Source organism: Cajanus cajan, chromosome 2, assembly GCF_000230855.2.
Source record: "Cajanus cajan strain Asha chromosome 2, NIPB_CcT2T_4, whole genome shotgun sequence".
Lineage (NCBI taxonomy): Eukaryota > Viridiplantae > Streptophyta > Magnoliopsida > Fabales > Fabaceae > Cajanus > Cajanus cajan.
In genome coordinates, this window is record NC_138518.1 from 79,588,396 (window position 1) to 79,613,766 (window position 25,371).

The window sequence follows — 25,371 nt, forward strand, 5'->3', positions numbered from 1 at the left end:
AAATATGTGAATAATTTGAATTTATTTTCAAAATCGTCTTTAATATTTTAAAAACCAATTATCACTCTCATCATTTAATTATTTAATTTAATTAGTTAATGTTTGAAAACTATGTATACTTTCATTTAATTTGTTTCTTATATATAAATTTGGAATGTTATTGATTTTTTGGTCGATAGTTAAGGATATAAATGCTTGTATACAATTATTACTTTATTTTTGATAGCATCGTACCAATAATTAACTTTATCTCGCATATTAAAAAATAAATAAAAATATGAACATAATTCTCAATATGTATTTATGACACAAATGGTTAAGTATATTTAACAAGTTTTTTTTTTCACAGAAATTTAGTTAATATATTGTGTAAAGTTATTAAAATAATAGTAGGGCTATTCGTAAAGTTATTGAAATGATAGTATGATTATTTGCATGTTAGATTAGATTAATTTTCAAGAGAAAAATCATTTGATTAATCACTTCCATTTTTTTTAATTCATCATAAATCAGATTGATTTAAAATTTAAATTCAATCCAATTAAAAGCAGTTTGAATTTTTCTATTTTAGTTTAGTTTTATTTTTATTTAAAGAAATTATTATATAAATATTAGTGTATAATAAACATGATTAAAAAAAACTTAAAATATTAAATATTTCATTTATAAATCATTCCTATATGTTTTTAATAAAGAAAAGTTAAAATTATTACAAGACACGACCCCATACAAGATTAAAATCAATAACTAATCTCTTTGATATATTATTAAAATTAATTTACACAACTTGATAATTATATTACTCTTTATATATATAAAAAATTAGACTAATTCTCAACTTTGTAAATCCTTCATTTTTTTTTATTCTTTCTTACATTTATTCTCATTTGAATGTTTTTATCTTATAAAGATGTGAACTTCACTTTCTAGACGTTTATATCACGTGAATGATTTATTATTTATACTATCTCTACATTCATATATAGACTCAAATACTTAATTCATCATGATTAAGAAAAATAATTAATCTAATTGATAATAATAAATTTATTCTTTTTTTTTTCTTTCTAAAATTACCTTATACTGCTTTTCTCTCGTAATTAATATTTACCTCGCCAATTAGAATGTATCTCCTATACTATTTTTCTCTCATAATTAGTTCTGTTTGTTCTCCTAATCAATTAAAATGCATGTTTTATAAAGAGTATAAATCAATATATTTCATCAAATTAATAGAACATGTTTTAATTAGGAGTATTTTAGTCTAAAAATAATTAATACATCAAATATTATGAATTAGATCTTATATAAAGGAACAAACAATTATTTTAAACCAACAATGATAATAATAAATAATAATTGAATATCAAAATAAAATATGTTTTATTTTAAAAATTCAAACAATATCCGAATGAATATTTTTATATATTTTTTAATATTTTTAACCTTTTATTTCTTTAAATATTTTTTTATATATTTATTTTAATGTCATTTTAATCTTTTATCTCTTTGATCGTATACTTTTATATTTATAGCTTGGATTTAAAACATATTTCAGCTATAAAAGTTTCACAAACTTATATATAATTAGTAGTAGTTTTGTTATGCAAGACTTTTGCTTAAGTTATTTTTATCCATTTAAACACTACATAAACCCTAAACCAACAATGATAATAATAAATAATAATTGAATATCAAAATAAAATATGTTTTATTTTAAAAATTCAAACAATATCCGAATGAATATTTTTATATTTGTTTTAATATTTTTAACCTTTTATTTCTTTAAATATATTATTTTCATATTTATTTTAATGTCATTTTAATCTTTTATCTCTTTGATCGTGTACTTTTATATTTATAGCTTGGATTTAAAACATATTTCAGCTATAAAAGTTTCAGAAACTTATATATAATTAGTAGTAGTTTTGTTATGCAAGACTTTTGCTTAATTTATTTTTATCCATTTATAACAATTTTATTTTACATAAACACTATATATCAGTTACAGATTTGATTCTTTTAAAGGAAAAGGATTTTATTTTAGGAGATAAAGTGTTATAATAATTTATAAGGATTTGATTTTTCTAAAAAAGTTATTTTAGAAGATAAAGTGTAATAATAATCATTAATTAAAAAATTAATAAAAAATTTATAATTAATATTAGATTTTATTATATATACATTTGATTTTATCATGATTATCGATTATTAATTTTTTTTATCAATAATTATGAGTTTATGTTATTCTTTAAAATTATTTTTCTTACTATTTTATCACAATTCTTTCTTGATTAACAATAGGAAGTGTATTTTACTCTTCACCACCTAAATCCATCATCTACATATTATATTTGAAGTAGTTTTTTAATGTATGGGGATTTTAAGATTGAATACAAATTATGATTTAAAATTCCAGAATAAGGTAGATGATTCGAAATCCTGATTTTTGTTTAGCAAAGTAAGAAAGTAGTGATGAATCCTTGTAAGAGTTTACGATATTTGATTGGATTCTTTTACTTTCACGTGAGTGTACGTAGATTCCTCTCCACCGAAGGCACCCAAAATAAAACGCAACCATTTTAACCTCATCGTCCTTTCTCACACTCACAAATCACAATATATAAACCCTTTCACTTCCTATAACGGACCATGCCCACAACAATGCAGACACCACTCAAGAGAACCCTTCCAATCGCCAACCGCGCCTTCTTTTCCTCCCTCGCTCCCGCCGCCGATATCATCGCGCCGCCGCCGCAGCTTCCGCCGTTCGATCACCAGCCTCGCCCCTATAACGGACCTTCCACCGATGAAGTCCTCGCCAAGCGCAAAACCTTCCTCGCTCCTTCTCTTCTGCATTACTATCAGAAACCTGTGAGTCTCCGAAATCCACGCCAGCCACCTTAACATCCTCGAAGCCTTTTCTGTTTCCGTTACTCGTTTATTTTCGTGTCACGTGGATTTGTAGTGTTTGTCAGACGCTTCGGTGTGGATTTTGGAAACTAATGTTTCTATTTCTTTTGTGTTTTAAGGCGTTGTTCGTTAACAATGCGTGGTTCAAATTTTGGATGTGTATATAGGTGAACATTGTGGAGGGGAAGATGCAATATCTTTTTGATGAGAGTGGGAGGCGTTACCTTGATGCATTTGCGGGGATAGTTACTGTTTCTTGCGGACATTGCCATCCTCAAGTTTTGGATGCTATCATAGAGCAGAGTAAACTTCTGCAGCATACTACAACCATATATCTAAACCATGCAATAGCTGACTATGCTGAGGCTTTGGCATCAAAAATGCCTGGAAACCTTAAGGTCTGATTTTTTATGTTCACACAATATATCTTTCACTCACTCCTTTAAGTGCCTTGATATACCTTAACATTACAGTACCATATAAGACTATAAAGTGGATAATTGAATTATAGCGAACGGATCTATTATGAAAAGAAAAAAAATACCGATATATTTTGAAAAGAAAAAAATTTAACTGATGATCTACTTAAAATATAAATAATTTGGTTAACCAAATCATTTTTATATAAATGTTTTGGTTAGAAAACCGAACCGTTAACAACCCTATCCAAGGCAAACTCGCCAATCTTGAGCATGTGGTAACTGGTAAGGGGTTTGATTTTAAAGTTTGTGTGTATATGAAAAAGTATATCTCGAGTGAATTCAATTCTTTGAATAAATCTTAGTATTTCTAAGGATTGATCCTTGACTATTGGTGGGGAATAGTCTTGGTTCACCCAAAAATAACAGTGAGGTTCCCCATGTTATTAATTTTTGTGAATAAGTTTTTGGTGAATGAGTTCATCTCATGCATTCTTGGAGAAATGCGATGTTCATTTTTATGATGTGCTAGATAAGATTTCATTCATGCGGATCCTAATTGTTGACCTTCTAAAACATAATTTTCAATTGCAGGTTGTTTATTTTGTAAATTCTGGTTCAGAAGCAAATGAATTAGCAATGTTGATGGCCCGTTTATATACTGGTAATCTTGGTATGATTTCTTTGAGAAATGCATATCATGGGGGGAGTTCTGGTGCGCTTGGCCTCACTGCTGTGAACACGTGGAAATACCCAATTCCAGAGGTCTGTCTGTCATATACTTAATCATAATATTTTTTTTAGTTAATAAATTTGGTTCATATCTTAAAACTACCGATTAATAACTAATCTCACGTGTATATATGGAATTCAATCACACTTTTAAAAGATATTTGCAAAGTACTAAGCCGAGCTAGTCTAATTAATTATAATTATACCATTGTGAATGTGGTTATCATTTATATTATTTTATTAAAGATGGTGCAATACAAATATTCTTATAAATGTTTAAACTGTTTAGGGCAATGTTCATCACGTTATGAATCCAGATCCATATCGTGGAGTCTTCGGTGCAGATGCTCTTAGTTATGCGAAAGATGTCGAAGATCATATTGACTATGGAACTTCAGGAAAAGTTGCCGGATTCATAGCTGAAACAATTCAGGTATGTATAATCAATCATTTTAAGTGGCATTTACAACATCGCATTACCTTTTTTTTTTTTTTTTTTCTGGTGGTGGTGTTGTTCACTTTTTCTTCATGGCTTATTCTAGGGAGTTGGAGGAGCAGTTGAACTGGCACCTGGGTACTTAAAACTTGTTTATGACATTGTACATAAGGCTGGTGGTGTCTGCATCTCTGATGAAGTGCAAACTGGGTTTGGTCGAACAGGAAGCCACTATTGGGGATTTGAGACACAGGGTGTCATTCCTGATATTGTTACCATGGCAAAGGTCTATACCATCATCTCATCTTTTCTTTTACTACTTCCTCGAATGTTGATACCTTAATCATGCATTTGAAGTTCAACATTATTTGCATCTTGTGAGGTCCATTATGCATCAGCATTACATTTTACAGTTTAACGATGGTGCATCGTTAGTATACTGTCAACCAATCAAAAATAATTGCTAGTATGAATTTTAATATAAAACTGTAAATTATACATAATGGTTTGTGATTGAAAAATGGTATAAAATTTCTTTATACTATCGGTATATGACTTATTTTTATTGCATTTTATCTTTTTTATTAAAGTATATAATTTTCGGCCCCATTTATTTCATTATAGAATTTATTTTGTTCACTCCTAACTTTTTAATTTTCATATCTTATGCTACGACTCCATCATATCTCATGTTAAATTGCATCAGGGTATTGGAAATGGTTTGCCATTAGGAGCTGTAGTTACAACTCCAGAAATAGCAAGTGTGATGACCCAGAAGATTCAATTAAATACGTTTGGTGGGAACCCTGTTTGTTCTGCTGGGGGACTTGCAGTGCTAAGGGTTCTTGATAAGGAGAAGCGTCAAGCTCATTGTGCTCATGTTGGTTCTCACTTGCTTGACCGTTTGAGATCACTTATGCAAAGACATGATAGTATGTCCTCTTGAAAATAACATCCTCAACATAGTTTCTATAATTTTGGTTGATTATTCTCATTCTCATTATTATTATATAATATAATGTGGCAGTCATAGGAAATGTGAGGGGAAGAGGCTTAATGGTGGGGGTAGAGTTGGTTACTGATCGAAAAGAGAAGACACCTGCAAAGGCTGAAACTGCTGTTTTGTTCGAAAAACTTAGAGGTAAGACAAGAATCATTACATGCATTTGAAACCGTCTTTTCCAAAATATCTTCCAAACAGAATAGTCTAACAAGTTATTCATGTATATATGCATTGAAGAGCTTGGTGTTCTAGTTGGAAAAGGAGGACTGCATGGAAATGTTTTCAGGATTAAGCCACCAATGTGTTTCACCGAAGACGATGCAGGTATAGTTCTTTCCTTTCTCTCTCAACTGAAATTCAGGTTCTATAGTTTATTTTGGAGCATTCACGTAGCAAAATCATATTTCACCGACTGTCATCCTCGTGTGCAGATTTTCTTGTGGATGCATTGGACTATGCTATAACGAAGTTGTGAGATGATTGTACATCTAGCTGACATGAAATGAAATGTTCCATAAGGGAGCCAACTTGTTACATGGCAACAGCATAAGGTTAATTCAAAGAAATTACCATGAATAATGTAATGTTACAGTCTTTCTTCTCATAGATGAATATATAACTTTGCATTTCATGACGTCTTAAACTAGCATTCTCCCCCACCCCTAAAATAATGTTAAACATAATTGTTTATTAAAATAATAATTAAATATTTTACGGATATAGGATACTCTTGGACGTCAAATCTGTGATGTGGAAGGGATAATCCCGCGTTAAGATACAAATGCCTTTTAGAAAGCCCTCATTTATTTTAGATTTATATATATATATATATATATATATATATATATATATATATATATATATCTAAGAGTGTCATAGGATCGGTTTACTCGATGAAACTGATGATTCAAATCAAATTGGTATTTTAACATACCAAACAAATTAAATGTTTATTATATATAATTAAATTTTAAAATAACTTAATTATATAAATAAATATTATTTTTAATATATAAATTATATTTTAAATTTATGATAAGTAATTTATATTGTAATGTAAAATTATTTTTATTTATTAATAATTTATTTTAAAATATTAAAATTTAATTCATAAATAATTATAACATATAAAAATTGAATTAAATATGAAGTTCATTTTTTAAAAAAAATCTTTTGTTGGAGAGAAGTCCTTAAAAAAAACTTTCATATAATATAGTGGTTTGTATGTTTTATATAGAGAAATTGATTAATTAAATTGATTTATAGAATCATCAATCCTATTCAAATAAGCAAATGATTTTATCTCTTTAAGTGATTAAGTTCATACATATCATCAATTTAAGTTTAAGTACTTATATTAGTTGGTTTAAAAGGTTGTGACTTGTGTTTTTTAATCAAGGTAAATCATGACCTTAGATATGTTTAAGTTGAGAGGAGAATACTAACATGATATGTGTGTTCACTATCTTTGATAGATATTAGTACTTTTAGTAATAGATATTTTTTTATCAATATCATAATTACATAAAAATTATCAATTTTAAGCAATCCATTTATTCATTTTCAATCCAATGCAAGTTTAAAAGTTGCTTAGTTCACATTACTTTTCTTTCTCTTCAATATCTCATATTTCCTCGTATATGGACACACAACTATTAAGAGCACAAGAGCAAGCTGAGACAGAATCAAGAGGATATGATACGGTGTCAATTTAAAAAAAAAATGGAATCCATTGAATAAATATATAAAATATAAGTATTAAATTTTATATAAAAAAATATTTATAATTTTGTATTTTAAAAATAATATAATAATATATAACAGAAGGTATATTAATATAAAAAAATAAATTAAACATAAATGTTATTGCCAAGATTCACGTATCACTAATAATCATATAACAAATTTATAATAAAATTGGTATATACGTTAATCAAAAAAAATTTAAAAAAATTCTTATTAATAAAGTTATTAAAAATTATTAAAAAAAATAAATTATATTACTAATCGTCATATTATATTTACAACAATTGAAGCAAAAGATTGGAGTTTACTTTCAAATTGTTAGAATGTAACTGTAAGAGAAAAATATTAATTGTTGTATATTGGAAATAATTAATATTGTAAAATTAAATTCTAGTAGACGGATGCAACCTCATATTAGGTTCATATTTCCCTAGAGTTAAGCAACGGTGCTTAACTGATTGTAGTGTTAGAGATAAGTTGGAGTTGCTTATTTATTTATTTTTTTACAGGTTTAAAGCCGTAAGTGAGAGAACGCACTATGAAAAGACTTAATATCAACAAATATGAAGTCATTCAAGCAACTAATACCCTTAGTGGTCAAAATACAAAAATTTCTTAAGAGTGACATATACAAGACTATTGCTAAAACTTCTGTTATTATATACTTTTTTTTTTTAAAAAATTTTTCATAAAAATTCGCAGGAAATGTTCTTCCTGCAAATTTTTCTACGAAATTTTATTTGTAAGTAATACCTTCGTGGATAATATATTTTTGAGAATTTTAAAATTCGTAGGAAATTTTCCTACGAAAAAAATTCGCAGGAAAGTTTCCTATGAAAAAAATTTGCAGGAAAGTTTCTTGTAAAAAAAAATTTGCAGGAAAGTTTCCTGCAAAAAAAAAAAATCGCAAGAAAGTTTCCTGCGAATTTTTTTGCAAGAAATTTTACAGGAATATTTTTTACGAAAAAATTAAAGAAATTACTATAAATTCTATCAATAATTTTTCAACTTTCAATGCTCACAATGAATTCATTCGAAGTATTTGTTTCCATGCCTCCAACATGTGATACATAATCTTTTAAATTCTAAGATTGTAGATTATAAGATTAACACTCAACCATACAAATCAACTTGTAAGGTAAGTGTTGCCCCCACTTATATACTTTTTACTTGCTTTATTTTCAATCGATGTGGGACTTGAAGTTTTTTTAAAATATTGAACTTATAAATTTAAATATTTTTTATTTTTCCTGTAGATATAAAATTTACAGGAAAATCCGCAGGAAAAGTTACCTGCAAAATTTTTCTACCATTTAGTAAACATTACTTGCGAATTTATTTTTGCAAGAAACAAAATAAAGTTCTTACAATATTTTCTGCAAAATTTTACCATGAAAAAAAATTTCTATGATTATTAAAATTGTTGCAAAATTTGTAAGAAATATCTGTAAATTATTTTTCACAAATAAATTTGCAAAAAATTTCTGCAAATATTTTTTTACAGGAAAATTCGCAAGAAAATGACACTTTTCTAGTAATGAACCCACTTAAGAGTAAAACAGTTTTACACTAAGAGGGTAAAGATCATTTTCATAAAAATAATATTTTAAATATAATGATGGGGAATATTCTTATGAATATTTTTATGATTAAATAATATAATTTTTAGCTAAAGAGTAAACTATTGAGTTGCTTTACTTCTATTATATTAAAGAATAGTAAAAAAATCATAATCTCTTTTAATTTAGTTAAGAATTATGTCAGAAACTTCTTCTTCATTATATATTATAAATCTAATCTACTTTCAATTTGAATCTAATTCAATAATTAGATTATGATATCCTATTATGAAACACATTAATCACTTTCATAATAAAAATTATAGTATTACATAACCAAAATTTTTAAAAAAATAATGAATATCAAAGCAAAGATAAAGATTCAGAATTATGATTTTAAGAATAAAAATATAGAACATGAAATAAATTAAATTTAAAATATAATAAATATGAAGTAAATAATAGACTGACTTAAATATATTTTTAGTCTCTCAAATTTAGGATAAATTTATTTTTAGTCTCTCAAATTTAAAATTATTATTTTTAGTCCTTATAATTTTTAAAAATCTTGTTTTAATCCTTCAAGTAATCAATAACATATTTGAAAGTGATAGATTAAGACAGTTATACAACATTAATTGAGTTTAATGTGATGTTTTTATTAATAGAGATACTAATAGATATATTTTATGGGATATTATTTGATAGATTTCTTAACAAAATTTGAATATAAGAACTAAAATAAGATTTTTTGAAATTACAATAATTAAAAAAATTAATTTTAAATTTGAGAGATTATAAACAAATTTAACTTAAATTTGAAAGAATAAAAAAAAAATTTAAGTCTAATTGAATTTATAAAGATAAAATTGATATTTGAAAATATAAAAAAGATGAAAGGGGATGTACGTACTTACTAAATTGAAAGTGTAAAAGAAATTTTATTTTTGATACATTCATTGTACGTGTGTGTATATTAACATATTATGCATAAGTTTGACTACATGTTTATAAGGCTTTTAAAAAAAATTCTATTGAAAAATATTTTTTATCTTCAATAAAGAAACTTTTAAAATTCATTCTAAATTGTATCTAAACATAATATAAATATATATTTATATGTGTATAAGTAAATATACTAGAAAAAGTAAGTATTAAAGTACATGTATCAATACTAATTCCTATCATCTTTTTTAAATAATTAATTACTCATTTGTAAACCCACTTATTAAACAGCTAATGATCTTATTTATTATAAAATATTTTTACAAGTGCTTGTCATCAAATTAATTCATTACCCATTATATCATCTCTACTTCCAATTATATTTTGTTTTTGAAGAGAATAATAATAAACAATTCAAAATTTAGTATTTTTTTTTTTAATGTCCATGTTAGTATGGTCAAGTCTAACAACTATTTAAAATTAAAAAAAATGCTTTTGGAGGTATCATTCTTATTTAAGAACTTTTTTTTTTTAAATGTTTCTAGTATTAATTTGATCAAAAAAGATGAAAAGAATATTTTTAACAAAAAAAAAATACTTAAATAGGAGAAACAACAAACGACTAACAATAAACATATTAAATCGACAACAGACACATTTTTCTTTTGATAAGAAATAAAAGATCATTTAACTTTTATATGTGTTTCCTTTTCTTAAATTATACTACATCTATCAAAGAAAATAAAAAGGATTATTCAGCTTTACTACTACATTAGACACATTTTAGTATTTTACACGACCCACACACTTGAATATAGACATGTCACAAATGGAAAAAACATATTTACAACTTCTCACTGCTGGGGGAGGTGTCTGTTGCTTTCAACAATGGACTTCCAGTGCACCATCCCCTATACAGGCTCTTCTATCAGGGGAGGAATTGGGAGGTCAACTTGTGCTATGTTGTGCGAGAAGCTAATAGTTTGACAGATTTTTCAATTAAGTTTATGTCCAACTTTTTTGTTTTACAAGAACCTCCAGAGTTTTGCCCTCCTCTAGCGTAATCTAGTGATCTAGGTGTTATTTTTTTCTCACCTTTGGCGGGTCCTGATAAGCAAAAAACTGACTTCTCACTTGGAAAAAATGCGAGCAGTCAGAATCCTAGACATGGTTCATGCATGGTTTTGATAATATGATACACTTGATGATTTTTTGGGTAATTGTTGTTTGATATATTGTTTGAGACTAAGCAAGTTCTCGAGGACGATTAACCCAAAGTTTGCTCAAAGCCCGTAAGCGTTGAAAATATTCCATCAAAGCAAGCAGAAATCGACCACTCTGACGTACGGTAAGTATTCGAGACATTTGTCGCAAGGTTTCTTGTCGTAGATGATCAGCCTGTTTCACATAAGTGTAATTTTGTTAGTCGAAGTTCAACTTTTCAAACTTATTTTATACAAAGCTTTATTTTTAAAAGTATTTATTTCTACTTCTTAGTCTATAATCGATACACATCTAATGTGTTAAACCACTAATTAAGATTGGTATATAGTCAGGAAAATTAAGACAGTATGTGCAAAGTTTAAAATTCAAAATTTGTTACTCTCATTATAATTCTTACTAGTAAAAAATGTACATTCTTATACATTTGTGAAGTCGTGAAGAGTTAACACCGAATCACACACATTCTTATACATTGGTGAAATCATGAAGAGGTAACACTAAATCACACATGCAACATATGTTTATTAAGGACCATGAATATTTTAACATTATATTACTTATGATTACCATAATAAGAACATATAAGAATATGTATTCTCTCACATTATGGTGAACTTTTTATATAAAAAAAAAATATTAAACTTTAATATTTAAAATGGTTGTTAGTGTAAAATTTCAAGATATAGGTTACTAAAATATTATAAGACATAATAAATTGAATTCAATTTTAATACTTGTTTTATAATTATTTAACACAACGTGTTTTGCTCTAGGTTATGAGAGGATAGTGAGTTAGAGTTAGATTATAACAGAGAAATCTCACCAAACTCAATAGAGTCCCACACTCCACATACACTAAAACCCTTTCTCACCCGTTCACTACTCTCATAACACACACTTAGAGAAAAAGGGGAAGTAGAGAAGGAAACTTAAAAACTCATACACTCAACCACATTAGGAGGCCCATGTGGTGTTTCATTATTTTTTTTTCTTCCTTTTTCCTCCATTGTTCTTGGATTGTTGTTGGATATTGGGGTAAATGAATTTTCACCCAACTTTGGGAATTTCTTTTTCTTCGTGAAAACACATAATTAATGAATTATTTGAAAATGATTTGATGTTTAAGCATTAAGGACTATTACTGTTGTATTAATGATAGTGTTTGGTTGGTGGCTGGAGTCATTCAACACCAAGGAGTTGCGAAATCACAAGTTTCCGTGATTTGTCAAAATCACAGTTCATGGACCATGCTAAGTGTGGACGTGTCAAATTGGACCTCTAGACAGGACATCTCCAAGTCTTGCTTTTCACTCTAACCATTACTTGTTGAACGTTAAGCATAGGACCTTACACTAAGTGTGAGACCTCTAAGGAGTAATCCTGTAATATGGCACACTGATGCTTAGTGTGTCATTGGGCTAGATCCAAGCATCAAGGTCAGGTGCTAAGTGTGGATACCTCCATGTTGAGCGTGAGACTCCAAGAAAAACACATTAATTCCATCGTATTTTCATCTCAATTTTATAATGTTTATATGTAACGAATGATTGCCAAAGATTTCTATATGTTAAACAATGAATGTCAATGAGTCTTCCTCATAGAAAGGAAGATAGAAATCCCTTTGGATGACAAAGGAAGGTAAAAAGTTTTATGTAATGAGTAAATATGCATGTTATGAGACTCGAGATGCTCTTTTTAAATGGTTGATTGTGTTTCATCAATTTCCATCCTAAAGACACAACAAAGATCCTTCATACCAAAAGACGGAGATACAAATAGCTAGGAGGTCATGCGCTCTATAGTGGTCAACATAATTCTCTCACTTTCTATTATTATAGATGTGGTAAAGGTCTCTTAGACCTGAGCTCAATGCTTTGTCATAAAACAGAAAACAAGGAAAGTTGAAGATAAAGTCTTTATTTATGATTATAAAAATATTTTAAGTAATGTCCGTATAGTGTAGCACCCATGGGCTATACCTATATTGTTGTATATTTGTAGCACTCATACGGACACAGTCTCGTTAGTTTAATTTCCACGTTCTAGATTAAATAGGTTAGCAAAAAAGATGAAGCAACCTAGAAGATGTTTACATTTTGTATATTTATACCTTCATAGGCTAGTTTCGAAAAACTAATGATGCTTTTGATTATATCTCTTGCATAAGGTTCGTATGCATGGCATATGCCTTGATGATATATACATTAGTGTTACTTTGGAATAATGTATGACTTTATTTCACCAGAATCTTGGGATAATGTATATGCTTTTATTATCCACATTCTGATATTTAAACTCTAAAATTTAAGGAAAGATTCTTTAGAGTGTTACAATTTATTAAATATTTCTAATGAAGACTTTCTTTCAAAAACAAAAATCTTTTAAGGTTACAAATGAATGGGGTTCAACAATAACAACTTGAAATTTGAAATTTAGAATGAAAAAATATTTTATGAAACTTTTCCCCTTTGTAATTCAAAGTTATGAGTGAAATTTTAGGTTTAAATAACTAAAAATGCTAATATAATTTACTTAACTGGTAAAAAGAAAAGGTCTTAAATTTAAATTTTCTAATTGTTTTTTATGTCTTATACTCTAGTATTTAAAAACTACAAGGACTATTACTATTTAAATTGAGTATGATAGACTTATTTGATGAAAAAAAAAATCTCGCAACATCAATTTTATTCTATTTGTAAGACTTAAATAAGATATCTTACTTAAGAAAAATAAAACTTAATCCTTACAACTTGAATAATAAGAGTTGGTATTTGGTATATTTGTAAGTAGTTGTAAGTTCTCTTTTTCATTTATGGCTAAAAGGAGGTTAAAAACTTAGTGAAGGGTTAAATCAAAGTGATTATAGAATGAAAGAAGAGAAAAATCCTAAACGGGTCACATAGATCAACATATTAATCTTTTCAAAAAAATTTGTTATTAATTTAATGACAAATAAAATATTTGAAGGATTGATTTAGTGACAAAATATTTGAAGGATTAATATGACAATGATTTAAATCTTTTGAGTGACTAATTTGGTGATCAAGATTTTTAAAAACTAACGTAGATATATATGTACTTTAAATGACTGACTTAAGAGTTTTTTTCTTAAATGAACTATATAAAAAAAATTAATTCATTTTTAGATCAATCCACCAAACATTAAAATAGGTAACATGCATGCAAAATATCACAAACATGGAGACAATGGCATACCCATGGTTGTCAATCTCTAGTGATAACTCGTAAACTCTTACGAGTTTACGAGTTTAGGACAGCTTACCTGTACAACTCGGAGGTAAACTCGTTTTTGAGTAATCTCGGAGTAATCTCGGTAATCTCGGAGTAATCTCGGTAATCTTGCGAGATCACTTCCGATATTAAGAGATCACCTTTTTTTTTTTCACTTACACAAAACGCATGTTTTGTGTTTTGTGTGTTAGGGCACTTATTTAGCCTCGTCTCCTCTCCTCTTCGTTTCCTCTCCTAGTCATCTCTTCCTCCGCGGCTCCTCCTCCGTGCGCCTCCTCTCCTCCGCGGCTCCTCCTCCGCGTTTCCTCGTCTCCTCCGTGCGTGCCTCGCCTCCTCTGTGCGCCTTGCTTCCTCTGCACGCCTCTCCTCCGCGCGTCTCTTTCTCCTCCGCGTCTCCGCCTCTGCTGTTCTTCTTCTCCGTGCGCGACTCACTTTTGTGCGAACCTGGTTAGGGTTTTTAAATTTTAATATTTTTTTATTTGTCTATTTTTAAGAACTTGTGTTTTTTCATTTGTGGGAACTTTTGTTAAGAATTTGTGTTAAGAACATTTATTATTAATGTAATTTGCTATTTTACTATTTAATATAGAGTTAAAATATTCAATTATTATGTTATTTTTAATTAATTATTTATTTATTTATTATTAAGTAATCTCTTACGAGTTTACGAGACGAGTTTACGATACGAGTTTACGGAGCCTCCACGAGATTACGTAAACTCTCGAGATTGACAACCTTGGGCATACCCATTTTGTCCCTTAGCTCCATCTCTAATTGTGACATGCATTAACCTTGAAATGAGACAATTTGTTAGAAACTAGTATTAAAAAATAATAGAATTTGAATAATATTAAAATGATGGTGTATTATAATAAAATAAACTGCAATACTTCATAGCAACATTCCTTTATGATATTAAAAAAAAAAACTTATAAAACCTTTTTCGTACATCACTACCCATTTCCCCAATAATGGATATAACATGTGAGATTTGTAATTCCTTCTACAAATTTCCATTTTTACCCTATCTACCTCTTTTTTCAATTTTTTTATTCCCCCTGCTATATGTCTTTCAAACTCAAGATCTAAGGTTAATTTGAACTAAAGCCAACTATATATCTTAAGGCCTAACTTTACCTCCTACTTGAGAAACAGTCATATCCTCTCGGCATATATTTGAAAACTAAATAATAATCATGAGTTAATAACCATGAATGTTTCCTACCAAGTAGCTTATGTTATAGGCTTATCATGCCATTTGATAAACTATAAAACTAATAAGGAACTATAGTTCTATTTTTTATGTTTGTTTAAGTGCTAAAGCATGTTTAGGAATGACACCTTTAGTTGCATCCACTTAAAAATCAGCAAGACTGTAGATAATTCTTAACAGGTCTTTTAAGAAATATGGAAAACAAGATGAATTTTAGAGCGTGTGATAAACTTTAGGAATATATAGGTTGTTGCACCTAACTTGTTCTATAATAGCCTTGTTGATCCCTTGTATGAATGTGGTGAAACTTTTGAACGACAATTAGAATCCACTTAAATTTGGTGAAAATGAACAACCTATCATAATAAAATAAAATAAAGTAAAATAAATGTGATGTTATACAGAGAAACCCAATGTAGATGTTAGATCCTTATGTAAATTTGAGATAATTTCTTGAAAGTTAAAGACATGTTTAATCTCTTCCTATACTTGATGTGAGACTAATCATTCTGGTTTAGAAATTAAAAACTAAAACTTTCACTCCAAATTTGGGATACTAAGTTAAATTAATATTGATGAATTGACTAAAAAATAATAATACACCATTATTAGAAGTTTTATTTAGTTCATTAATTAACTCCTTAATCATTGCTATAAGGTACTTGTTAAGTATTATCGTGATATTGAGTTTCCTATAACTCGCACATCTTTCAAATATGAATTTTCTTCCTTGCCAATGATATAATAAAGTCTTAAATTCATGTTTATTCTAGAATAGACACTAGTTTTGGCTTGTTGACACTTGACTTTTGTAGCTCATTCACTTGTTTCTCACTTTATTCTTTTTGATAATGGGATATCAATAAGGCATTACATTCATGAGATAAAGCTCATATTTCAAATTAATAGTATGTATGCTCTTTAGAATTTTTAGAAGGTAAGTCATGAGGCTCTAAGAACACTTTTAAAAAATCTGCAAGAAAAACTAAAAATGTTTCTATTTGTTCACTTATTATTACTCTATCATCTTTACATCCTTTGATCTTTTGGATACTATTAGATAACATCAATTTATTTACATTTTGTATATCCTAGGAAATGGAATAAGGAATTTTATTTTCCTATGTAATTAAACATATCTTTCAACTTAACTTTTTTTTTTTCTCATAATTAAAAATTAAATTTCATGATTTGTTATTCCTAATCAATTATAACCTTTATAAGACTAGCCAATCCAATTACTCTCTAAAGTCAAATTTACTTCTCCCATATCAAAAGCATAAAAGTCAATTATTTGAAATACTTTTAAACTCTACTATTACTTCTATATATATAACACATTTATACCAATTTTATATTCTCATATCCCAATTGACAATGGTTGATTGGATCAAAACTCAACCTCAATATTCCACCATCCCAAATAAAAATTAAGGGAAGCTCCGGTATAAATCAAAACCACCACCAAATTCTTCCTCTTATATTCATGTTTTTTGGTTGGAAAATATTTTTTATCCATGTTACAAGTAGCTAAGTAGTGAACATTCAAGTTCAACTTATTGTTATTCCTTTATTTCAAGAGCCTAAGACTTCATTTTCTCCTTTCTTCAACAATTTGCTAATAAACAATTAATTTTAACTTATGCTAATCACAATAACACATTATATTAAATTTATTCCACACTTTAAACAAACACTTTTGTTTCTTCACCATTAACTCTTCATAATACAAATGATGCACTCATCAGTCTCTTCCTCCCTATATCATCTCTCTCTAAAGTTAGTGATGCTTGAACCAACATTTGACCTTCATTTCCTTTTGAAATTCCTTTATTTGCACTCTACTTGAAACTCCTTTATTATTTATCATTGCAGATTTCATTATTCCAAACCTAGAAATAGAGCACAACCTAGGTTAATTTCTATTTCAACAATTTTTTTATGGTTAGGCATTACATACATCTCTATAAACAAATAAGCTTTAGTTACCTTTTGTCAATTCCATCATTCTCACCTTAGTGTCAACTGTCGAGCTTATGCATCCTAACTTTTCTTTGTATATCAGAACAAATACCATGCATAGAACAAAGTATATATTATATTAACTGTTCTAGCCACGAAGTAGGTCTCGGTACTAGAGCACTCAAAAATACTCACTTTCTCTTTCCCTCTAGTCTTTTTTGTTATCTCATTCCTTTTTTCCTCAAGAAGCCTCCCCTTGTTCTTAACCTAACCATTTGTATTTCTTGATTGTATTTTTGTTATCTTCCTCACCTGACAATCCCGCATATATCAAGCCTGTAGTATCCCTCTCTTTTAAATAGTGGGTGGTTACCTCTTTATTTTTTATCCTATGGTAGTTACCACAACAATAAATTAGTTTTTAGTTTTTTACCTATCATGAGCTTAGTCAACCTGTGGATGATGATCCAAGTCAGTCAGCTTGTGCATCAAAAACTAATTGTTCGATTGAAGACCTACAGTAAAATATTTCAAGGCCATAAACTAGGTAAATCAGTTTTTTTTTTTCCTATTATGAGCTTGGTCGACCTATGAAGAAGGTCAACTTTGAACCTATGAGGGTAGACAATCCCTAGAGTCGAGTCCAAAGGATGAAGAGACTATTCAAACCAACATTTTCCCTCTAATAAAGGTTCACCTTAGGTTTGCAAGGATTCCCAACCTTATGAAGAAGGCTGGTCCAAAACTTATGAAAAAGATCGATCATAAACCTATAGAGTAGATAATATGAAAAAAGGTCGGTTGATCATGAACTTATGAGGAAACATTAACACATTGAATACAAATGATTATTAAGAATGAGATTGAGGTTCAATGTGCTTTGAAAAGAACAAATCACAAATGAAACACATTTTATATCCACAAACCTACCAATATTCTTTCTCAAACACTTAATTTTTTCCATATTTAGATAGGGGAAAAAGGGCTTGTGTGATTTTTGGAAAATATAAGAATATTTATCGAAGATGCATGGTGGAGGGAAAATTAATAAGATGAACTTAATGCCACTAATAACATAATGGCAAAACATCAATTGGGCAAAGCAAAGCCTTCTCTCTTTTCAACTAAGATGCCTCACGTCAACAGCGCAGAAAACTGCATGATTTAATCAATTATATATGGCCTGAATCACGAAGTTTATAACGCAACACATTACACTATTTATTTTCTGTTTTCCAAACCTGTTCATGGTGGACACACCCATCCGTTCAAACACGTGTAAAAAATTAAAAATGATAAAATGACCAACTTACCCTATCCAAAAGGCTTATGTAGACCTTCAAGATTATATATGCCGAGTTCATAAACTTTCAACATATTTCTCATCACAATCTATTAATCATTGCTTTTTTACCAGAGCCAGGTAGAGAAACAAATAAATGTTCAGGAATCAGAAAGAACAATTTTTTTAGCACGTGGAATATTGACAAATTACTCAGAATGCATAGTTGCATACAGTTCTCTTAATAAAGCACACATAATAAATAAAAAATGCAAACACCAAAGCATCATTTGGTTCAGATCACATGCAATGAAAAGAAAAGTTGTTAAGTTGATAATGATAAGTGAATGGTTATGAATAAAGTGAAGCATGTAAACGTTACCTGGTTCACAAAGCTCACCAGAGCTTCCAGTCTCTCCATTGCAGTATCCATTTGTGGAATGTAAGTTCCTTCAACTAGTTGTCCTGGCCCTACACTGTCAGCAAGCATTTGCTGAAGTTTTTCCATACCTTGTGAAAGGGCATCTTCTGCTTGCTGGCATGATTTTTCAAGGCCATATGCATCAAACCTTTGTTGCTCTGTCAAAGGTTCAATCAGAGGGACCAGAACCTGCAATTCAATTAAAATTGTTACTACAAGCTTACATGATACTATAGCATAAATAAGAAAATAAAGGTAATGAAGTGAAGACAAAATCTAAATATAAAATTTTCATTTCATTTGTTCGATATTAAGTATCACCTTTAGAAGTTCAGAGGGGCGAAATCCTCCAATCCACAAGAAAAATCGTTCAGCTGTTGTCTTCCACATACCAGACATAACATAGAAAACATCTGATTTTGCAGCAGCAGATTTCAAGCTAAAGAGTTTGGAGTAGTGGTTCATTATGCCCTGTACTAGTGTCCCGAACTGAATGTCATCCATATGAGAACTTAAAGCAGTTCTCAGTTCCAAAATTTGTCTATTTTGCTCCTCCACCCAGTGCTCGTGCTCCATCTTGAAAATTGTTATTCCTGTTTATTAGGTACTTTTAGAGTGCAAAAATAGTTGGAAAAGGGTGTCCAATACAACAAGATAAAAATACTTGAGGAAACCCGGGAACTAATACTATATCAACCAAAATGAAGTATCTGACTCAAAAGTTTACTAGACAATTTAAAAGTTGCAGTTACATTCGCAGAAGTTGTACATAGAACTGATATAAAACTCATTTTCAAGATGCGTTTATAGTAGTACTTTTATAGTTTCAATGTATAGACTATCGAAGATTATCGGGAGAAATTATGCAACACAAATTTTAAGGGTATTCATCTGACATCTGAGACTAGATATTCCTGTTTGGCAGCAAATATCAACTCAAATAGTTAAATAAATATAATGGTGCCGCTAGACACTAATGATTTCTACAGGACTTGAATTAAACATCTCTATATATTGTGAGGGCAGTTTCTAAAAGGTATATGATTTAGGCATAGTAAAAAACTGTCTTCTCCACAAAATCGATAACCACATTTAACAGAAAAATCGAGAAGTTACAAATCAATATCTTAGCACTAGCAGCTTAATGAACACAAACCTGGATTTACAGAGCCAGCAAAACCAAAATTATTAGAACCCAATCCGTCACCAACATACAATCCCTGCAGTTATGTTGCCTCAAGAGATTCACAATAGAACGGGAAAAAGAGAAAAGAGACAAGTAAATATTAAAAATATAAAGTGTGTGATATACATAGCAGAAAGTAGATATTAAAAATATTACAATTTTACACCTGTTGTTTTGCATGGTCTACCTCTAGCTCTAACTGCATCAGCTTCAAACGACATGCTTCTAATTGCTGCACGTATGCCTGGGAAGAAACATCAGAAATCACATGAATATTAGTGTATGTAAAATTGTAAACACTTGTTGCATGAGTAGTATATCTTTCAATGTATAAACCTTCAAACCTTTTTCTTCAAACGACTCTTGCGAGCAGCCTCACGATTTTGTGCAAGACGTCTTTGTGTCTGCATGTTTCAACACGTTAAATTCCTCTTTCTTTTTTCTCCGCATAAGCATAAAAGAAAAAGTATGGAAACATGCCAAACATCCAAAATCGGGAAGCAGAGGACCTTAGATAAATATATCTTAAAGAGTCCAAAATATAGGTCTAAAATACTTTCTGATTTCACTAAAAAGTTCTACATAAAGCTAAAGATGGAGGCAGAAGAAAAGAGTTAGATCCTGTTTAGATACAAGTCAAAATCATTTTTGAGAGTTTTTCTACTGAAAATAAAGAATATTTTTAAATAGAGAAATTCTCAATCACATTTTTAAGCTTCTATTAAAACAGACTGTAAATGGTGCGCCTTCCCATGCTAAAATATCACACTTAAGGGTACTAGTGTAGAAACTAGTCAAAATTAGTAAAATGTTTCAAAAGTTAACCCTTTTATGCTGTTTTTGGAAAAAAGGGTGTTTTACATAACATGGTTTACCTTATCAGTAAGTTTGTTAGCACCTTGGTCGTAATTCACAGATGTTCCAAATATTCCATGAGAAGCATCCTCTGACTAGGAATTAAACAGCAAAAAAGAACTTTATTAGTAGGAAAAATAGGCATGATCATTTGCAAAAGGCAGTATAAATTTGGTAAACTTACTTGCACCTGAATCTGATTAGCTAACTTCATATCCCCCTCCTCAATTATGGATGTAGATACACTTAAATTATTATCATTACTTTTGAAGTTTTCTTCCCACATGCTAATTTGGTGGATAGGATCATACACACCCATCCTTCTTGAGGAAATAAACTGTGAGGATGGAGAATCCATGCTCTATGGACGTATCAGTGCAGCGATTCAATGCATATATGGGAAGCTGCTGTTACGAATTTAATAAAACGCTTTAAAGTTGACTCAATCATAAAATGCATTAAGGAAGCGCATTCACTTAAACAGTAGTAATAAAATAATCAGAAAGCAAAAAGAAAACAAACAAGAATTAAAATGGTAGATATTTAAAGATTGACTCGAGTGCACCCCAAGAAAATTAACTTAGGTGAAGAAACCTTCCGCTGTTGCCATATTTTAAGAAAGAATACAATAAAAGAAACCTTATATATGGTAGTACTGTGTCATACACTACTTAATCATATTGCATGCACCATTAACAAGTGACGTTGATCATAAGGAATCATACCGGGGCAAAACAAAAAGGGTCAATTTGATTGGTAAGACCAAAAGAATAAAGAAATTTCCAAGGCTACCTTGTGATGTAACCAACCTCGATGAATTGAAAGAAGAGGGTGATGGATGCATTTCAAGAAACACTAATTTAAACAATTCAATCCCCAGTGAATAATATCCATAAATGTATACAATTGTGTTTTGGTAATTAAGGGTTGAATTAAAGAAAAGGCTAAAGGCGTGATATAGTTGAATTAATACACTAATTTAGTTTTCTTGCTTAGGTTACAAAAGATATAAAGGGTAGCTGAGAATAAAGCAGTAGGGGTACAATATTATGAGACCAATTTCTTAATTTTATTGGCAATTAAGCCAAGTATAAACGTATGGTATACAAATACAAACTTTGGGTTTGAAGAAAATACAGACTACGATCAGAAGTACAAAAGGCAGCAGAAAGTACGCATCAATTCTTTTAACTGATCCCTTCAAAGATAGCAAGAGATTCTAGGATACTAGCTAGGCCTCATCCAAAAAAGGCAACAACCAAAATCATGATTTTTGGTACGTACGTGAAAGCAAAGGCAAAACCGGTATGCGCTTTTTTTCAAAGACAAAAACAAAAAAATGATTATAGAACGAGGAGAAGAAAGTACCCGTGAAGGTGATCATAGAAAGCGCACAACACAAGCAACTAGTTCAAATAAAACAATAAACATATAGTACTAATAGAGCTGTCATGTATTTAGTATCTCGCTCTCGTATCTGGTCCTTCCTCGTTTTCCCCGGCGGTTAAATCTTTAAAATTAGAAGAAAAGAAAAGGGAATTTTATTTTTATTTTAATGATGCGAACCTTTGAAAGCTACTTTGAGAAATGAGAACCCTTTTTTCCCGCAAAAACAGTTCCACCTTGCCTTAGTGACTCACCACCAAAAAAACAGAACCAAATTCCCAACGCAAACCATTATCCAATCCATTCTCTTCCAATTGCCAACCCTACCCTAATCTCCCATCCTATTCATGGTAAGACAAAAGCATCAAAATTATAATTAATGCGAATTAGAAAATAGGGGCCACTTTTCTTTTAGATGAATAAAGGCCACTAATTTTTAATTGAACTTTATGTTATTTTAATAAGGAAAAACATGGTATATGGAGACGTGGTGTATTGAAAAATAGAGGGGTTTGTGTTTTTATGCGTGTCTGTTTTTGTTTGTTGACGTTGTACATGTGTGATTGCTTGTGTTGTGGTACAGAGAATCAAGGGTTTCACACATGAATGAATAAGCGAAGCATGATCGTAGTCATGGTGGTCACATTTCCACTACCACACTAATATGCGCACCAGGTAGATCCTGCAGATTGGTAGGGCTCTCTCACTGACATCATTTTATGATTACGACAACAGTCACCACCATGTTTCTCTATTATCACTTGTTTCCATAAATTTATCCAAAAACACCTCCAATATATCTAAGGATGCACCCTTTCTTTAATTTTTAATCAACTCTTAACTTTTATGGATCATGTTGTGTTACATAAGTTTTTAGACTCCAATAACTTTTTGCTCCCATTGTAAAATTACTTGACAACTTAAAACGATTCTCGCGTATTATTCAACATCATCTATGTATTTTATGCTAAAATCACGATATTTTTTTAATAAGAATAACTTTTTGTAAAAAATCGTTCATACATTGTGATCACCAAATCAAGTCACTCCGATATTTCCAACTAAGAATCGGTTTTTATATTTAAGAATTATCTTAGCAACTTTAGTTGGTATTGTTAAAATCAACATTTCTTAGTTTGTTTTAAGTGATATGTTATTTAATATGCAATTAATTAAGTAAGGATTCATTATTAGATCACAAACTGATGAACGTCCAAATCAAACAAAAGATGAAAGTAAGTAATTGAGAATATTGTAATGAAATGAGTATATCAATTTGCTGCTGTCATGAATAAACTCAACGTTTGAAGAAATGTTGACCATTGTTGGGTTGAGATAGATGTGTGTCATGGCATAGGCATAACGAGTGGACCTCATTCCACAGGTGTAATAGAGAGGAAGAGCATAACTCTCATTCAATTCCAACCTTTAAAATATTCCAATGGAATGTTATTAAAAGATTCGATCCAGGCAAATGCAAAACCCATTAAGATCATCACAATAAAGTATAAACGAACTCACTAACTCGCATCCTTACTCCATATAAACTCGATCGAGTCCAATTCATCCAGGTATATATGCATCTTTTCCCCTATTATTGCTGTTCTTCCAGAATATATATTAACTAAAAGTGTAGATATGCTTAAATGAGTTTATCCTAAGAAACTCTAAATAAATTACTTATTATACATGTATATAAATCATTATAATAAATATTATATTTTACTGTACAAATCATACTATATATATCACTAAATATATTATTTATTTTAATATATGGAAAAATGTTTTTACATATATATTCTTTCGGTGGTAATTTTGTTCGAGACACTATCAACTACTAAATGTGGATTTCAATCTAGATTTGTTATATATTAGGATATTAAGGGCATGTTTGTTTCAACTTTTTTTCTTAAAAATTAATAAAATAAACAGTTTTCTACTCTCTTGTGTTTATCTTAACTGCTTAGTTTAAAAATGAGTAATTTTCTGCTTTTATAAAAAAGTAAATTAAAGGTCCAGTTTTCTTAAACCTAAACAAAACGATTATAAAAAGAACATTTCATAAAATAAAATAAAAAAATAAAAGCAGATAGAATTAATTGCTTATTTTTATTAAAAAAAACACTTTTCAAGATTTTTTTTAAAACAAAAATGGTCTTTATCTGCTTCTTAAAAAAGCAATTTTTTCAGAAGCTTTTTAATAATCACTTTTTTTTACTTTAAACAAACTGGTCATAACCCATTATTGACACAATATATTAATTTTAATATTATAGAATTAAAGATACATATATTTATAGTTAAGATGCATTTCACAACATATATTAGTCAAAAGAAAATTATGTATAACTAAAAAGTATATCTTCCATTCCTTTCATAGTCACAATCTATTTAAGAGTATAAAGCAGTACTTTTAATTGTAACTTCACATCCAAGACTAAGACAAAGCTCTAATTTTCAGTAAAAAAAAATGAAACACTAAAATCAAACCAGTGTTAATTACTTATAGTTAGAACATTATTTATTAGATCAATAAATAATATAGTTATTTAAAAACTATATTATTTATTAGATCAATAAATAATATAGTGTTAATTATATATAACAACTCAAAATATAATTCAAACTCTTCCCAAAAGCATATTGAGTTGGACTCAAATATATAAAATAAAAAAAATAAAAAAAAGTCAGGAATGATATATGAAGGAGTCATCAACAATGGTAATAAGAATTGCGTACCATTTTTTATGGGGGGCAAGGATGATGTCACAATGCAAGATAATGAACATGATCTATGTATAGAGGTGAGTAATATCACTAGAGATACGTACCAA

At 29.2% G+C, this 25,371-nt stretch overlaps 2 protein-coding genes across 12 annotated transcripts; one reads left to right on the forward strand and one right to left on the reverse strand.

Annotated features, from left to right (window-relative positions):
* The first annotated feature begins 2,492 nt into the window (after window positions 1-2,492).
* Window positions 2,493-6,137, forward strand: LOC109816349 (alanine--glyoxylate aminotransferase 2 homolog 1, mitochondrial). Its single transcript, XM_020381328.3, has 9 exons — window positions 2,493-2,874; window positions 3,081-3,311; window positions 3,927-4,097; window positions 4,354-4,497; window positions 4,607-4,786; window positions 5,207-5,432; window positions 5,528-5,641; window positions 5,741-5,827; window positions 5,935-6,137. Exons 1-9 carry the CDS (start codon window positions 2,653-2,655, stop codon window positions 5,976-5,978), a joined length of 1,419 nt encoding a protein of 472 aa, XP_020236917.2. The 5' UTR covers window positions 2,493-2,652; the 3' UTR covers window positions 5,979-6,137.
* A 4,273-nt stretch (window positions 6,138-10,410) lies between these two features.
* On the reverse strand, window positions 10,411-22,901 carry LOC109816368 (transcription factor TGA1). 11 transcript variants are annotated; one of them, XM_083069250.1, is made up of 10 exons: window positions 22,517-22,668; window positions 21,333-21,552; window positions 21,169-21,243; window positions 20,638-20,697; window positions 20,460-20,537; window positions 20,264-20,327; window positions 19,429-19,700; window positions 19,069-19,296; window positions 14,976-15,020; window positions 11,011-11,151 (listed from the first exon to the last, which is right to left on the reverse strand). In XM_083069250.1, the coding sequence occupies exons 2-9, from the start codon at window positions 21,504-21,506 to the stop codon at window positions 15,000-15,002; spliced, it is 972 nt and encodes a 323-aa protein (XP_082925376.1). In that variant the 5' UTR covers window positions 21,507-21,552; window positions 22,517-22,668; the 3' UTR covers window positions 11,011-11,151; window positions 14,976-14,999. The 11 variants fall into 11 exon arrangements, 8 of the variants coding, with proteins under 8 accessions (XP_029130829.1, XP_029130830.1, XP_082925374.1 ...); XR_014431839.1 differs by lacking the exon at window positions 14,976-15,020 and adding an exon at window positions 15,704-15,798 and having other exon boundaries at window positions 11,013-11,151; XR_014431840.1 differs by having other exon boundaries at window positions 11,025-11,151; window positions 14,890-15,020.
* Between the last annotated feature and the right edge of the window lie 2,470 nt (window positions 22,902-25,371).

Bases quoted from the DNA above. Each gene is read 5' to 3' on its own strand.
- LOC109816349 (XM_020381328.3), top strand. From the start codon at position 2,653: ATGCCCACAACAATGCAGACACCACTCAAGAGAACCCTTCCAATCGCC. The intron at 2,875-3,080 runs GTGAGTCTCCGA...ATGTGTATATAG, and splicing joins TGCATTACTATCAGAAACCT to GTGAACATTGTGGAGGGGAA. The intron at 3,312-3,926 runs GTCTGATTTTTT...TTTCAATTGCAG, and splicing joins AAATGCCTGGAAACCTTAAG to GTTGTTTATTTTGTAAATTC.
- LOC109816368 (XM_029274996.2), bottom strand. From the start codon at position 21,506: ATGGATTCTCCATCCTCACAGTTTATTTCCTCAAGAAGGATGGGTGTG. The intron at 21,244-21,332 runs GTAAGTTTACCA...TTTAATTCCTAG, and splicing joins CTAATCAGATTCAGGTGCAA to TCAGAGGATGCTTCTCATGG. The intron at 20,698-21,168 runs GTAAACCATGTT...TGAAACATGCAG, and splicing joins CTAACAAACTTACTGATAAG to ACACAAAGACGTCTTGCACA.